Genomic DNA, 18158 nt, shown 5'->3' with positions numbered 1-18158 from the left:
TCAAGGACAACAAGAAGGGCTTCCTCAAATGCCTCAAGAGCAAAAGGAAGACTAGGGAAAATGCGGGCCCGCTGCCGAATGGGGTGGGTGCCCTGGTGACAAAGGACACAGAGAAGGCAGAGTTGCTGGATGCCTTCTTTGCTTCAGTCTTTACTGCTAAGGCCAGCCCTCAGGCATTCCTGACCCTGAGGACAAGAGAGAAAGTTTGGAGAAAGGAAGACTTTCCCTTCGTCGAGGAGGATCGGGTTCGAGATCATTTGGCAACCCTGACGTCCACAAATCCACGGGCCCCGATGGGACGCAGCCACGAGTGCTGAGGGAGCTGGCAGATGTTATTGCTAGGCCACGCTCCATCATCTTGGAAAGGTGTTCTCCCCCTGGAGAACAGGGGAGGTGCCTGAGGACTGGAAGAAAGCCAATGTCACCTCAGTGACAGACCCCAGTCTAGTTGGAGGCCTGTAGCTAGCAGGGTCCCCCAGGGGTCAGTCCTGGGTCCAGTCTTGTTCAACTTGTTCATCAGTGACCTGGAGGAAGGGACAGAGCACACTCTCAGCAAGTTTGCTGATGATACAAAACTGGGGGGAGTGCCTGACACACCAGAAAGCTGTGCTGCCATTCAGAGGGACGTGGACAGGCTGGAGAGGTGGGCGGAGAGGAACCTCCTCTCTAGCTCCACAAAGGCAAGTGCAGGGCCAATAACCCCAGGCACCGGTACAGGTTGGGGGTTGACCTGCTGGAAAGCAGCTCTGCCGAGAAGGACCTGGGAGTCTTGGTGGACAATAAGTGCCACGAGGCAGCAACGTGGCCTTGTGGCCAAGAAGGCCAATGGTCTCCTGGGGTGCATGAGGCAGAGTGTTGCCAGCAGGTGGAGGGAGGTGATCCTGCCTCTCTACTCAGCCCTGGGGAGGCCTCCCCTGCACTACTGTGTCCAATTCCGGGCTCCCCAGTACTAGAGAGACGTGGCGCTACTGGAGAGAGTCCAGCAGAGGGCTACAAAGATGATGAGGGGCCTGGAGCATCTCTCCTATGAGGCAAGGCTGAGAGAGTTGGGCTGAGAGAAGAGAAGACTGAGAGGGGATCTCATAAATGTCTACAAGTATCTGAAGTGGGGGTGTCGAGAGGATGGGGCCAAACTCTTCTCCATGGTGCCCAGCAACAGGACAAGAGGCAACAGGCACAAACTGAAACACAGAAGGTTCCATCTGAACCTGAGGAAAAACTTCTTGACTGTGAGGGAGACTGAGCACTGGAACAGGTTGCCCAGAGTCTCCTTCCCTGGAGATATTCAAAACCCGTCTGGACGTGACCCTGGGCAATGTGCTGCAGAGGACCCTGCTTGAGCAGGGAGGTTGGACTAGATGATCCCTAGAGGTCCCTTCTAACCTCAACCATTCTGTGATCATCACTGTCATATGATTTATTTTTTCAGATTCTCTTACAGACATGCTCTCTACCCTAAAATGAATGCAAGGGGGCAGCATAATTAATTTATTCAGCTGTCCCTTGCCTAAAAAGCTGAGCTGTGGTACAGAGGAGTGATGGCTCCTTTTCTCTCTTGGACAGGACTCTACAATATAAGAGTAAAACTTGTATTTCGATCTCTTAGACTACATTCTTTCAGAACATTTATCTATTCCTATCAATCCTTAGTTTTTGCACTTCCAGGCAAGCTCTCTCCAAAATAAACTCAGTTCCTAGTTCTCTCTATAATCATTGTCATGTACAATGTTGAATTCCCCCCCACAGTATTGTCTGCTCTAGTCAAGCACAGCGTTCAAATGAGTAGCAATGCTAATTACTACAGTAATTTGAGAGCACAATTTTATTATACTGACAGTCAAAATATCTGGAGCAAGAGCTATTACAACGGAAAGACATCTGCTCAAACAAGGCAAGGTGATGATTATTCTTTTACGTAGGTGCATTAACAGAAAAGGTCCACAAATTTAGTTTCGATATCAAATGAAAGACAAAAAGATCACTGATCATGACCAACATTTAAGCTGTTCAAGTCCTAAATACTTCACTTTGCTTGGCTTTCTTTCTTTCAGTTTTACACTTTCAACACCCTAAATGATTTTCCCCACTTTCAATCATATTTTCTGCACCTAGCTTTTATAACTCTCTTCCTTGACATCTTTTCTATAATTTCTTTATCACTCATGAGTGTTGCTACCCTTCCTGAATGACAACAGTTGAACCAAACTGCTTTCTATAAAATTTGGCGTACTTTAAAGACCAGAATATTTACCAGAGTCCCAAATGAGCAGTGAGACAAGTGTTAGAGGTTGATTTGTTGGTTTATCTTTAACAAAAAAAAAAAAAAAAAGAGAGAGAGAGAAACAAACACACACCAAAGATGCAGTATATTAAAACTCCAACCACTGCCCCGACAGCACCCTGTGCTAGGATAAGATACTGCCTCATCAGCATGCGTCACCCTGGGCATGACATGCTGTTGCTGCTTTAGATTTCAGCCTGTCGATGCAGCTGGGGTCTCTCTGAACATCCTAAAGAAATACAGAAAGTAAATGCAAGAATTTTATACAGGGTGGCTTGTTTCCTTTAGAGGAGAAATCTGTTCACCTATTTTTGTTGTTTTTACATTGCACATTCTTTAAAACATAGAAAATGACAAATCTGGAAAAAAGAAAAGGAACAAAAGAGAGCAGAAGCTTTACTTTGGACAAGCCCTGGGTCAGCTTCTCCAGACATAATCAGAACAAATCTCTTCCGCGTGAATCAGAAGTACTGATTGCGATGAGTCTGCTGCAAAACTGCAGAAACTTCTACAAGGTTCTCTAAATTAGGTTAGGTTTGAGCTCACAATTGTGATAAGCCGATTAAAAGCCATTCCTACATAAATGTGAAGTTGCGCCTCTTCAATTAGCCTTTTTAAAGACTGTAAACTAGAAGTCTTGGGACTACATAGCCAGAAGCTTTGCATGCCTTAGACATAAATCTGAGGCAACTGCTAACCTGTCTTCTTCCACTTCTTCCCTTCTTCTTTAATGTTCAAAATAACGTGGTATGGCACCATCGGACCCAGTGGGTCAGACTGGCTTCAAATCTGGGATTTGCAGAGCTTTGCACTAGACAGTTTTTACACTGTTAAGTTTCATTACCTGGTTTTGTGAAAAATAGGAGCAGAAATCTGAATAACAAGGACTACACAACTACCCATTTTCTCAAAATACAATTAAAAATCAGATCTGAAATACTTTCCCTATGTTAATACATATGCACACTACCAAGTTTCAAACAAAAAGCAAATATCCTTTTCTGAAAGCACTGGGGAAAAAACAAAACAACAAAAACAAACCCCGTTATATAAAATAGGGTAAAATCCAACACTCTGACTATATTAATCAAGAGAGGAGAAGGTATAACCTCAACACTGAAATTTGGTCTGAAATTTGTTGAGCTATTCTGCAACAATAAGCATCACAATCAGTAAAACAGAACTGCAACATTAACATGAATTCTGTTAAGATCCTGTATCAGGAAACCACTATCAAACAGCTAAGAGTCATTGCAAAGCTGTATTATCACAACAGCAGATTTAACAGAAATGATATGGTTATCAGAAGCTATACTTGCAGAATACTTTTAATTAAAATTTAAGCAGAAAAAGGTAACTAAATCGTTGTAAAGGACCTGGAAAATCACTGTTCTATTGAAGTAAATGTTAAATGCTAAATGCTTAATTATTTATTACAGCTACTCCTCTCCTTCCCCCCAACCCTGCCAAAATCCAACTCAATCAAAAAAATCCCTACCTTCATCCTCAAATCAAACTCAAATATTAAGTTTCTCTATTATAAAGTCTCTAAAGAACAGCTACTGAATAACCTGAATATACTCAACTCCATCATTTCCAGTAGCTTTTTTATTTTTTTTTTAGTTTCAAGGAATAAAGGTAATTAATACAGTGAATATTTTAGCCGTACAAGACAAATGAAAATTATGACTTTTATACTTTAAACTATCTTATTTAGTAAAGTTTCTCATGCCCATGAAATCTTCATTTACAGCATGGTATTAAAGGCCAGCAAAACGTTGTGTAAGCTCCCAGACTTCAGGGACTGGGAACCTGCTTCATGCACTTGCTATATACAGCGCTGTTCAATTTGAGCTTCCTTGTTGAAGTTCGTGCTAGGAAAAATATCAACTTTTCTTTATTTGCTCACCTTTTACAACATTATTGAAACCCCATAAAACTGACGTTTCCTTAACGGATTAGATGCTATCATTGCATACATAGGTGGAAAGCTCCTACGTGAAAGGGAGCAGACTCCTACTTCACATTTCTTTGTGTTTTTTATTAAAATGCATCTTGATATGTTTTGTTTAAAAATTCTTCTGAAAGTATAGGAAAAACATTGAAAGTTCCAAATATATAAAAAAGGAAAACAAATGTGTTAAAAATATCTAGGAGATGCATTAAATATCAAATAAATTTATGTTCAGATTATTTTGCCCATGTACTCTCTGCCATGAGTTTTTTGCTCCACGTTTGTGAATCCCAGCAGCAGAGAGAACATGAATTCAGATTTAGTCTTTCTCAAAAAAAAGGATGTGTTTGGGCCCAAATTTTGAGTGCTGTGAAAAAATACAGGTTTTCAAAGAGAGCATGGTAGAAGCTACTGTGAATTTTGTTTCTAAATGCCAACAAGTAGATCTTGAACTGGGAAATATGATATAGTGGAATAAAGTTCTTTTTGGAAAGCAAAGTCCTGCTCCACACACAGAAAAGAGTTCTTCGGGGCGGGGGGGGGGGGGTCAACAAAACGTAGATAGGTGAGATCTTATCCACAGATATAGTCTACCCCAATTCCCAAAGTGTTTTCAACAAGGCCTCACTCAACAACAGCTTTAAGGAAGCTAAGCAGCCATGGAATAAGAGCTGGCTTCCCAGCATGGGATGTTGTAAGAGAGAGGAAACAAAGGATATGGTTAAATAGTCAATTTTCAAAGCAGAAAAATTTCACTAGTAGAATTCTGGTGGGATTTGTACTATATAAAGCCCATACTGCTTTATTTACTCATAAATGACCCCCAAAGTAGGTAAACAACAGGAAGACAAAGTTTTCTGATACTACTAAGATACTGGAGGTCGCAAAGACAAAGACCAACTGTGAAGAATAGCAGAAAGACCACAGGACGCTCAGTGACTGGACAATGAAATGGAACATAAACTTTAGTTCCTGAGAGACCGAATAAATTCATGGCAGAGAAATCTGCTGATGGTTGCAGGCCTCACAGCCCCAACAGCATATTGTACAAGAAGGACCTGGGTCGACCCACTTTAGCCTCTCTTAAAAGAGATTTCCCTGAACTACTTTACTATACAGGATAAAAAAAACCTAAGGCTATCAAAAAAGAAACAGGAAGTATTAAAAAATAGAAAGTGTTAAAATAGAACTAGGTCATCTTTTCTTTGTACAAGATAAAGAAGAACAAATGATAATCAAGTCAATCCATCAATAAAAGACTGAAAAATCATTTCAGTGTTAGTCATACAAGTACTACTGACTGAAAAAAGTCTTACAGGTTTAAAACTAAAAGGCCATCTTTCTGTCACACACAGCAAGGAAAACCTACTTATAATGTTATTTTACAACTGTTCTAATTTTGGACACTTAGATTTCATAAAAAATGCTACCTGGTAGTGGGACTGGTTCATAGCTTCCCCTTACCCTGTATCTGCAGCTTATGCAAGCAAGCTGTAATTGAGGACGTGAAGAAGTACTCTGAAGCACTGTCCTCTTATATTATTATGTTGTCAATAGGAGATAGGAAAAAAAGCTGATAACCAAGCAGTAGACAGAAATAAACAACAATTCCTTTTGGCAGAGTAAGTAACTACATTTTCGCATGACAGTTCCACATAATTCTGTTATACTGCCTTTGGCAAGAAGCGAAACTACCCAAGACAAGGCAACTATTATCAGCAGATTAGTATCATGGGAAAACTATCCAAGCCCATAACAATTTTAAGTTTATTAAAATAAGACTGATTGCTGAAAATACCAGCTTATAATGGAAACATAAGTAACTCCTTTTATTAAAGCTAAGGATTGCCACCAAAATCTGTCCTTCCAACTGCACTAATAGATTGCTAAGGAAAAAAACAAAGGAGCTATAAGCATCTGATGAGAGTCTAAATATACATATATGTGCACATATATCTATATATACACACACACATATCTATATACACATATATATATAGCATGCAAGATACTTAGTACCTTATGGCAATCCCTAAGCAAAATTTATATTACACAGATGATGAAGAATAGCTGAAGCAGTCAAAATTAACCAGAAGGCTGTCTTTTCGTAACAAGACAGACCATTTCTGAAAGCAAGTGATATTAGCTCCTCTAAAAATGTTATCCCTGTGTCTTCAAGGGAATGTAAAGCAAAATAAAATTGGATTAAGAAAAAAAAAAAAAAACACTGCAAAACACCATACACTGTGACAGTCTGACAACATCTACTCAAAACCTCATGTGGCAGTGCCAGAAGTCTGAACTGTTCCCTAAGATTAAAACCTCAGGAGAACTGAAAGTCTACTACACGGATGAGACTTTTAAAAACATTTTGTTGAATTTCATGTTAGATCTGGATAGCTGAAAGTAGGCAAAAATACCTGGGATTTACAAATGCTTTTCAATTCTCACCACTGTAAGACTACAGTATGGCACTAATAAAACAAATGCAGAGACGATTTTGATATCGTTATTCAACCATAAACCTGTAAAAGTGTTCATAGCATTAAGATAGGTACAGACTTCAGAACTCTCAGAGAGCAAGCAATCTCTACGTTTTCAGACAGACTGATAAAATTATCCTATTAAAAATAAAATTTTTCTTTTGGGGGCTCACCCAGCATCTCAAATTTAAGTTGACTCACTTTCCCCAAAGACAGACTTGCTTAAATCTATGTTTGATAGAGTGAAAGGTGCAGTCTCATCCTGTTAAACTGCTCAACAGAGGACAAGTTGGCTTTATTAGCCACTTAATTAGGCCTGGAAGAAATACAATCAATCTGACAAATTTAGTGTCCAAAATATACAGTGTGAAGGTAATGGCTATTCTGAAAAGAAACAGCAGAAAGGCAAGTAAACCATCAGGATAGTAGGTCCTCAACTCAGAAAAATTAATCATTTAAATATACCAGTAACATTTTTAGCTTTACTGAATAAGGATGGGCTTACACATCTAACAGAATGATCTGCCAAATAAATGACTCGGACAAAGAGATGTCATGTTTTTGCAAACACACGAGTTTCTCTTACATGCAAGTATCAGAAGGGAAGTTTAACATAACTCTCTTTCCCCCAATATTCTACCGTAACTGCTGTCTCTCTCCAAACTATCCCACTACCTCCGATTTTTTTGCTGGTTGCATAGAGGTTTCTTTTCAAATTCCAATGTAGGTATCCCAAATGCAAAGTATGCATGTGGAAAAACAGCAAATAACTTGACTATGCTTGTTTGAGATATGCAGTGTTCATACTCCGCCATTCTTTCCAATATGTCATCAGGAATCCTACAGTCCGACAGAATCGAGGTAAAAACGTTGCCTAATATAATATAATAGTTAGCTATGATCATGTTATAAGAGTTTACTAACAGAAATAGAAGCGTGCTATAGTATAGCCATTTTAATTTTAGATTTTTAGCTACGTATCCTGCTAACTGCTATTCATAAAAGTATCTCTAAAAACATGGCAATTTCTAAGAAGTTTTCCTAAGACAACCAACCTGTTTAAACTAAACATATGCATAAATTTTTCAACACACATACTTGGAAAAACATCATTAGTTTTAAATATAAGCTTTAGATGCAAAAAAGAAAAATAACACTACTGCCTAGAAATCTTAAAGAAAAAAAATATTCAAAGCTAGATACAGTATTCACAAAATACGAAGCTATTCCAAACACTATTTTTCAAGAGCTACAGTACACAACTCTCAGTGCTCTCTTCTTTTAACACAGCAGTCAAACAATTTTTTTTAATTCTCTAAGTTCCAGCAGTTCCAACCTACCGTAATGTTTGGAGTAACAAACAGAAAAAATTGCTTCAAACTCTGACACTATTCGAAGTTCTAAAACAGTTTTGCAATATCAGAGAATCAGCTAGAAAATGTATACAGAAGTTGCTGTTCTTTTTTTAGCATAAACAAAATATTTTAAATCTTTATGTGCAATTTTAGTGTCCAAAGTGCAAATGATCACCAGTTCACATTTTATAATCTAAAGTGCCAGTGACTGCGTTTGTGTTCCACAGATTTCAGAAGTTACAGCTGCCAGAAGTACAAAAGTACGATTTCAGATTCAGTCTTCATGCAAAAAAAATTGCACTAAATGGGAAGATTATTTGCAAGAGTCTACTAGATTTAACAGTTCATAGAAATCGATCAAGAATCCTTGAAATGTTATCCTTGTGTTTTATTTACAAGCGTTAGGGACTCAATTTTCACTCTTATTTTCATGTTTTTGTAAAAAAACAACAACAAACTGAAAAAAACCACCCTAGCAGCTAAAATGATAAGATGTCAGTTAAACTGCAAAAACAACATCATGTTACTTACTACAATGGACCTCTTGGGAAGACCAAGACCTTCCACATTTATTTTAAATCATGGAAAAAGAAATCAGGATCATATACTATGGAGTCATGGTTTGCTAAGAGGCCAAAAGACAGTGTCTAATGCTCCCTTGACCCAGTTAAGACTCACCTTCTTTCAGCGCTTTATCCATGTTGTGAGAAATGACCACTCTCCTTGGCTGAACTGAGTCATGGGAGTTTCCAGACCAATTACTCTGAAATAAGAGAACATTCATAATAAGAGGAAGGAATAAACCAAAAATGACAGGAGAAAAAAAGATTGGAACTCAAGGTGGTAATACCTTTTTTTTTTTTTTTTTAAATACAGATATTGGCACTCCAAATGATTAAAACAAACGAGTGACAACTCTCTTAATGTACAGCATACATTAAGCACACAATAATAATACCCAGGGTCGAGTACTGCACAACTTGACAAGCTACCTTAAGGTTGTTTTGTTTGTAAAAGGGAGCTGTATCCATTTGCTATTCAATGAATTTAATACAGAACACGAACACTTGTAAAACAACTGAAAATCTTCTATTCAGTATTTTCACAGCTTCACAAGACTGCAGAGGGACAGGCCAACAGCAAATCTTCCCAGCATACCTACTGTCACAATGGATTTCACCTGGCCTCATAAACTGCTTAGAAAGGAAAGTGAGGGCCTTAGCTGTTTTACAGCAATTTTGAAGGAAGAAGCCCAAAAGAACATGAATCAAAACCAACTCTGACTAGTGCAGCTAATACTGCTCTATTAGACAGACATTTGTCTATTTTGAAATACTAGCTCTCACAGCGTCCAAATAGGTGGGTGGACGCAGAAACATTTTGGAGGGTGTAGACAAAAATCTGTGATTCATGCTGTCCCTATATATAAAGGAATATAATTAAATCAGAAATAGAAATTGTCTGCCACTGCCCTTCAGACTACTTCACTCCCAGTGATGGCAACCAAGACTCATATAAATGCAAGTAACTCAAATTACTGGTAGCAGACAATTTGTGGAGGGACGTAAAAGGCAGTTCTCAAGCTATACCTATTCATCTTGTACATATAGAAAAGAGTTCAGCTTCACTGCGAGGAGCAAACACTTCAGAAATGCTCCCCCAATCACTGTAACATTCATTAAATAGAGAATAAGAAAGCAGTATAAGGTTTAAAGAGGGCTTAAGTAGAAACAGCCTTTAGTGTTTTTTAAGGTAGCATGCCATTATTTTAACCAATTTGCAGGTTAATGCTCAGGGTATTTTGGTGTAACATTTTCTCTCTACTGCAGACATACGTACATAGAGTCTAGTACAAAACACATCCAATGAGACAAGGCAAAGCAGCCCAAGTGCTACCATAACAGCAAGATAGAGCTGCTCAGAGATGTTTGCAGGCCTTACACCATTCCCATGGATATTTTCCAGGCCCCGAGCGCCCTCCTCCCTCCCAGCTCCTTCCATCCATAGTGAATTTGCTCCAGCGTTTGGGTGAGCTTAGCAACACCCTCCAGACTTCTTCCAGACACTACTGTGGTCTTCCAGTCCTTTTTTCTTGACAACAGTATCAATAGCAAGAGCAGCAAGACTTCAGCATGTTCGCCTCTATCGGTGGACCCTCTTGCTCCTCCTTAATTATATAGCTGTAGTAGCAAGAGCAGAGTACTATCAAATTAATGAACCCCTACAGATTTCCATAGGCTCCTTATATCTGAATATGATGTTAGTAAAAGCTTAAGCCATAACCACGTGGGCAGTTCCAGAAGTCTTTAAACACTATACGCCAGAAAGTATTTTTGACGTTTGGAAGAACATCTAACAAAAATATTCGTAAAATTCGAGTATGCCACTTCTGACTTGTTTTGTCGTGCTCCCTTCACACAAAGGTGTTTTAATGCTAGGTGCACAACTACTTGAGGACTTTTCTGCTTTATTTGCAGCACGAAATAAGATGATTCGTAACTACTGTGATTCAAAAGAGAAGAGAAATACTCACGGAGACGTTAAACATTCCCAATACATTCGGGGCCCAGAGGGGGAAAGGAATTCAGAAAACGGTAGTAAGCAAAGTCGTTTAGGTCTTTCCCTAAAGAAAGGGCTCTATGTTGAAGGGCTGACTCATGCTATATGTTCAACATACTCAATTTTATCTAATACATGTACTAGCTTGGGGGCCATACAAGATTAAACTTTCTGCTAAACTGACTCATAGCTGCACTGAGTTGGGAACCCCAATCCCCTAATTTAGACAGCAGCATTCCTCATTTTCTAATGCATGTACTTTGCAGTGAGTGTTTTTTCCTATCTAAAGTGTTCTCACGAAGCACTAGCCAAATTTCTCCTTTCAAAACTAGTTTAAACATAAGCTGAGATAAGAAAATTGTAGACGCCAAAGTCTTACTTTTGCTTCCTTACCTGCCTCTCAATTCAGGACTTCTTTACAGCAGAGGAAAGAACACAAATGCTTTCAAAGTGGATCTACGCTCCACATCACAACAGTGTGATCCAAGATACACAATTTCACAGACTTCTTGTACAATTTGATCCCTTTATATTTCAATCCTGAACACTCTTACGTTAATAAGAAAAACAAAAGTATTGCCTCATAGTTTAAAGGACAGCATTTCATGGAGGTACAAAGTCACATTTTAGTTCATAAGAATATATTTCATTGATAGTGTTCTGTATTGCTGGTCTGTTTGATTTCTAAATGATATCAGTTTTCCATTTAAAAAAAAATCAGTGGCATCAATGGTTATCGTGAGAAAATTCTAATAATTCACATGATGGAAAGAATTAAGAAAAAAGTAAGAAGTGAATATCACCATTAACAACGCTGATTACAAATGTAATTACTAAAGGACAAAAGAAGGTGTACTGTGTACTAGATTTTCTGAGAAATTCTCCATATCAATATAGGTATTGCGCACAATGTCACAGACAGTCTAAGAAAAATGCACAAGAGCACAAAAAAAGCCCCTCATCTTCAGCTTTGTTTAAAGCTTTTGCTAATTTTCAAGGACAGGTGAGAATCTAATGCAGGAATAAATGGGACTATTTAAAAGCATTAGAAAGAGATGCTGGCTGGGCTTGTTCAGCCTTAAGAAACGGTTAAGAGGAGATCTTACTGCTGTATATCTAGACTACTATGTTTAGGCAGCATTAAAACTACCAAGTGAGAGAGTATAGAGAAGAGGGAGCCAGACTCTTTCTGGAGGCGCACTGCGACGGGACTAGAGGAAATAGAGCAGGAAATACCAGTCAGATAAAAGGCAATTTATGTAGTTATTTAAATAAATAATGCTACTGGTCAAATACCGGAACAAGGGCCCAGAGAGGCTGTGGAGTCTCCATCCTTGGAGACATTCCAACCTGCTCTACTTGGACCCACTTGGAGCAGGAGGTGGGAATAGATGATCTCCAGAGCTCCCTTCCAACCTGAATTACTCTGATTCTTGATAACCTTGCAGGGAACTGAATTTAATTTAGAGACTGATCTAATGAACCAGATCTTGAATTGCCTTCCCTAGAACAGCTGATCAAACCCAGGTTCCCCTAAAACCTCCTTTTTTCTTACAGCCTCATGAACTTTCATTTAGCAAAATCCCTTATGTCTTACTAGCTTAGATTTGCTTTTTAACAAAGTCTGTCTAGTGGCAATATTGATGCTGAATTACCTAAACAGGCACACCTCAGTTGTACGACATATGCCAACAATCACCTTAATAACAATACCACCCTGATAACACAGGTTTACCAGTGCCTGTGGTAACAAAGATTTCAGAACATGCACATTCCAAGCTCACCTTTAACAGCTGAGAAGAATCCCGCGTATTTCACTACAAGATTTTTTTTCCCTTCCCTGCCTCAGATCAGATGGGAGGAAGAGGAGGTATGCACATGTCATATTGTACCAAAAAGCGGTTCAGCTAGAAAGGTTAAACTTTGATGCTTTCAGATTTTTCTTCATGTCACTTATCTAAAGGAAAAGCGTGCTACACTTCATGAAACAGTTGGCATAACTCTGATTGAGGTAAAGATGTCCTTAAATGGATTGAAGTTCGTTCAAAGTTCTAGCTTAGATGCTCTGTTATACTGATTAAAGCCTGCTAGGTTAGGGTTTCCACTTCTGACACATGCCAACTATACCCGCTAGCTCTGACTTGTACTATCACAGTCCAAAACCGGGCTCCGTTCTGTAGAGTTTACGGTCAAAGCAGAATGATCTAAGCCAGACTGAAATTAAGACTTGACAAAACAGCTTAAAGGAGAGACGGGGGCACATTTGGAAAGAACATGGAAAGAACGAGACTCCTAACAAATAGCCCGTTTCCTGGAACAGTCTGTTTTCTCTCGAATTTCAGTTTGTTTACAACCTGGAAAAAGGATGTGTATATTTCCTGGAGACTTCTGAATAATAATACTCATTGTTTGACGCTTTTGAGAATGATTTAAGATGCAGACTATGAGAGCCTAAAAGGCCTGAAACAAAATCTAGCCTGGCAGTGAAACAGAATCTTAGTCTTAGCTCAACCTCCTACAGATGCAAAAAATTACTATGTTAATGCCATTTATTGGTGTACAATAATTGAAGTAATTCAAAATAAGTTTCAGAAAATTCAAGTGTAAATGTTAGATGATAGAGCATTAAGTAGGTATTTCAAAAACTAAACGGAATAAATGCCACAGCACAGAGCACATAGGAACACCTTGCATTATCAATCTGCAACACTCAGTAGCCAAATGCAATTCTCAAAACATGACAGTAGAAACGGACACATGGCAGGCAACCCGCACGCATACTTACTCTGCCCTGGAATTAAAGCCAGAAACAGAGAAAAATTAACAATTATTTCTATTACATTAATTCAATTACAACAAAACTAAGACAGAGCTCAGAACAGAGCACACAATACAAACGTACATTGCTCATGAGACGCTCTTGTCTTAATCAGCGATCTCAAAGGCAAGCGTTGTGTCTATTCCAGCATACAAGAACTACCCAGTGACTCACAGCTACTTGCTCCATCCACTACTGCCCTATTAATTTTACTCTTTTCTTTGTACAATGTAGAGTGACATCAGACTGGACTTTGATAACAAAGAGTTACTACTTCAAAAAATGTTTTATTGACTTCTCCATAAATCCAGCTTTAACTGAGCTGGATAGATGCTTTCTTATAATAATCACGATTATCTCACTCATGATGCAAAAATAAATTTTCCACTCACAAAAGAGCTAGTCTTCTTTATTAATACCTATATGTCTATTTTAGATTACAAAGCAAGTACCTATGAATCACATTAAGGATTCATCAAAGTATATCGGGGATACTGTAATTATCAATTTAAAGGCAACTTGTTTAAAGCATAATAATGCATAACAGAACGGGATTAATATCTCAATAACAACGATGTTATATCAGCATGTCTTATTTCCACTAACGTAGCAGTTTCTGTAACATGTAAACCGGGCTTATTATATGGTGGTCTTCTATCTTAAATGCATTGTATTCAAAACTGGTAAAACCATGGCAGCATAAAACTTCCTAACCAGGACATAACTTCTTTAACTTGTAGTTCCATATGATACCAGACAAGTAAGCATATGAGAAGAAAACTTTTAGTACAGCTAAGAAGTAATTTGTAATGTTAGCATTTACATTTCTGCTCAGCAAGAAATATAACATTTTCCTCTGAGATCTTTAATATTACTATTGAAGTAAAGGCTTACGTGACTTCTCGGGGTGCACACACAGCCCCAACCTACAGAACATTTCCACAATCTCCTCCTCTGTTAAAAGCACACCATGAGAAGCCATCATCTACGGCTGACCCTGGGGCCAAGAGAGCCATGAACCATGAAACCAGAGAGCGGCTGGGGAGCCAGAAAAACCTGCAGAGGCCAACGCTTCAGCTGCAAATTCTCAGCTTGACAGAGAAACTCCTGCCTGCCCGTCCCACCCCCCTTTCTCTCACATGATTTTTCACCCTACAACTGTCCCGTGTTCTACCTGTTTTTAGCAAAGCATCACAAAACATGCAGAATGAATTGTCATCGATTTTATCAATATGAACTTGTTCTCTGTCACAGTGCATGCTTAACTGGGGAAAAAAGAAAGTAACCATGACAAAGAATGACTAGCCATAGGAGCCTCCCACGTACCCAACACAAACTTATTCCCCTTATGACTTATAGGCTACACAGCTAATGAGCTGCAGCTAATTCGACTGCTTCCCAAAGTGGCAGCCTGAGAAAGTAAGCAGCATCCTACATACCTGCCATTTCCTTGAGCAAATTCTGCCGCTTCACTTTGCGGAACGCAAGGCACTTAAACCGGGTAATTATAAGAAGCTTGATAAGGGTTTATTTTCAGAATGTTTCTGACACGTGTGCCTTTTATGGCATTTAACACCAAAACTTATCTTGAATGCAAGATTCTCACACTCTGCCCTTGTCACAGAGTTTTCAGTTCCACCTTTGGGACGGCCCTGCCAGGGACCTGGCCAGTGAGATGCCAGTCAGCCCAGCACCCGTCCTGCTCACGCAGTCAGCACCGCTCAGCTACCAGAAGTGAACATCTCTCCTGATGTTCTTTCTGTCAGTCATAAAATAATTCTCATGTCAGCAGCACTCCCCGTAAAGGTAAAAGCAAAATTGCTGCTGATTCGCAGCAAAATATGAAGTGTCAATCTAATGTAAGGTTAAGAAAATTAAACGTCAAGCATGCTACAATGCAGAGCTAAAGATGACACACATGATACAGTAGGAAAAAAAAACAGGAAAAGTAGCACGACAAGACAACAAATTGCTTAATATATACGATGGTTAAAAGGCTGTGTGGAAAACTAAGTCTACTCAGCGCTAAGGAGTTATGGGACAAACAGCTACAATGCAACATCTGAAAAACATTTCATTTCTTGAAATCAGCCTTCTCCAAGGATAAAGTAATCACTTCAGTGTTACACCTGCAGGTAAATCAACATGCACAGTCCTGGCAAAACTTCAATTCTAAAAAAGCTTATCAAACCATAAGGATAAAAGATACCCAGCAAAGCTCTAAAAATAAGCAAATAATGTAGCAGAGATGTCCAGACTACAGGCCCCGAACTGCAACTGTGCACTGAGCTGTAATTGAACATTTGAGAATCATGCAACATATACTTAGAATTCTAAAATATTCCTGAAACTGGTAGGCAATGCTATGACACCTTTTTATGATTTTAATTTCAGGAGCTACCTAGCAGCAAGTTTATCTGCATCATCAAATACAGACTGTTAATCTCTCTGTATAACAGATACTTGGCTAAGAACAGAAGCGTCACACTTTCAGTTCTATTAAAGCAAACTTACATCTATAATCTCCTTCCAAACAGCAAATAACTGAAAAATTAAAAAACGGTGGTGGCTCAGAATATGGTTGGCAGCCCAAGAGCCCTATGATCTATAACACGCATAACAAAACCGTAACTGGCAGAGACTCTAGTGACTGACAGAAATAACAGCAAAAAATCCTGCAGTATCAGAGCTTTCAAGATACTCCTTCATGGACCAGTGAAGGAGATAAGACAGTAGAAAGCCCTTGTTTTTCGGCGGAAAAAAAGCCATAAATAGCTTTGAAGATTTACTGAGCTATCAAGATCAAAACTAAAGGGAATTATGAAGTCTTTCCGTTGCCTCCTGGTTGCTCTAAACCGTTCACTACCTCAAGCACTGCTCTGCGTTACGTTTGAAATTGAGGCCCATAGATGACAAACCTTCCTTTTCCTACAGCTTCTGGGGCGCCCACTAGCTTACCCTTTACACGCCTCTTTGGATAGAGAAAGTCCACTAGTGAAGGAAAACAAAACTGCACGTCCTTCCTCTCTGCTTCCCTTTTCTTCCTCAAAAAGGGCAGAATGCTCAGCTTGGATGCCATAGCAGACACCTCATACAGGTAACTCGCCATCCCACCTGAATTGCCAGGACCGTTTCCAGTAACCTCACTACTAATCCCTCTACAGTTTAAATAAAAAGAAAACAGTATCATCTTCCAGGATCTTTAGGAGGTTTACCCAATTACCTGACCCAACAAGAAAAGATTTATACCCATGTCCTCTCACTAATGCCAATTTGCAAAAATTCCATGATCCATTGATAGAACAAACCACTGAAAAACACAGAATGAATTCACATAGATCTCACTCAGGGACCAAAAGTAAGAGCAAAATATTTCTGAAAATGGAAAGCTGCCAAACAGAAGTGAATAAGAGTGACTAAACATGTCAGGAGCTAAGTTTTAAGAAAACACTCTGAGCTGTTGGGAACTGCTGACCATGGAAAACTAAAAACATGACATTAGACTCAATGTACCCTGTTTGCTGGGAAAGCATGTTTATCACCTTTCTGCTAGTTCTGCAACAGACTAGATAGATCATTCTCCATACAGGGCATCATTCATTTAATCTAAATTTAAGAGACAGCAACTAAATCTAGTAACCTAGTCCTTGGTTTTAGCTTTTCTTAAATGAAGATGACAATCCAACCCTCTCATGTAGAGTCTTGCTTTGAATCAGAGTCAAAATACCGTGCTGAAAATAAGATCTCTAATTTGTCCTGCCAGTTTTTTTGGCACAGGAACAATTCACACCGGAAACGTAGGAAAATGTATGCTGCTTCCCCCTTCCAGTAACCTGTTTGAAGACATCTCCCTTTTTCATGGGAGTCAAAGCCATTTCCCATACAACTACACAAGTTAACAGCAATGTAAGGAACAAGCCTGAATTTAAAACAGGTGACGCATGTTCTAACAAGTCTCTCCCAGGACTACCTTCGGTGTTACCAAGTCTGCTTATACTGGGAAAGCGAATATCCCTTTGAGACTCCGACATTTTTATTACTGTAAATACAACCGGGTCACCATGCCTTTTTGCTGTCTTGCATCTCGCCATGCCCCCATGAGATAACCTTGTATAAAACAGTTCCTGAGAAGTGCTGGAAACTATCTATAAGACTGTAAAATGAAATTTCAAAGTATTATTTGATTCCCCCTATTTAAAACACAAATATAAACTATTTACCAATATTATTAATTCCTATAAGTATTTAAATTAATAAAGTAAAACAATATTATGAGTTATACCTATATACCTCTCTTCTCCGCCCTGGAGCTCAACACAAATATAAAAGAATATTGGGAAAAAAATCCCAAAACTTTATGCGTGGAATCTAAAGCACTGTCCTGATGTGGCTAGTAATCAGAGCTCCCACAGAGAAATGAAGTTGATAACGATCTTGTTGAGGGGATATAAATGGCATACTTTTCTTTGCAATTCTCAGCAAATTTCTAACTTTAACGACCCCACTTTAACAAAAAATCTTCATCTTGTAAGTCCCAAAGGGGTTACACAAACAATGCTCAGGGACAGAGCAAGGCTTCCTGTTTAGAAAGATGGCTTCTCCAGAAGCAAGTTCAAACAAAATGTAGAAAGGCAAACATCTTGCTCTTCGGGAGTCTAAACTTGCAGTATAGTTACTTCCTTACATGAGTTATTCCATTTGCATGAAC

General features: G+C 38.9%; 1 protein-coding gene across 3 annotated transcripts in view; it reads right to left on the bottom strand.

The window, feature by feature from the left end:
- The window catches only part of SNX25 (sorting nexin 25), a 100291-nt gene that overhangs the window by 74518 nt on the left and 7615 nt on the right, over nt 1-18158 (bottom strand). For all 3 annotated transcript variants that reach the window (XM_068942666.1, XM_068942667.1, XM_068942665.1), the window contains one exon: nt 8752-8836. In XM_068942666.1, the coding sequence (XP_068798767.1) occupies nt 8752-8773 (22 nt within the window). In that variant the 5' untranslated portion in view covers nt 8774-8836. The remainder of the gene's footprint in view (nt 1-8751; nt 8837-18158) is intronic.

The sequence above is a fragment of the Struthio camelus genome, chromosome 4, assembly GCF_040807025.1.
Source record: "Struthio camelus isolate bStrCam1 chromosome 4, bStrCam1.hap1, whole genome shotgun sequence".
NCBI classification, from domain to species: Eukaryota; Metazoa; Chordata; class Aves; order Struthioniformes; family Struthionidae; genus Struthio; species Struthio camelus.
The sequence above is the reverse complement of the archived record's forward strand: the minus strand, read 5'-3'. Positions and strand labels throughout refer to the sequence as shown.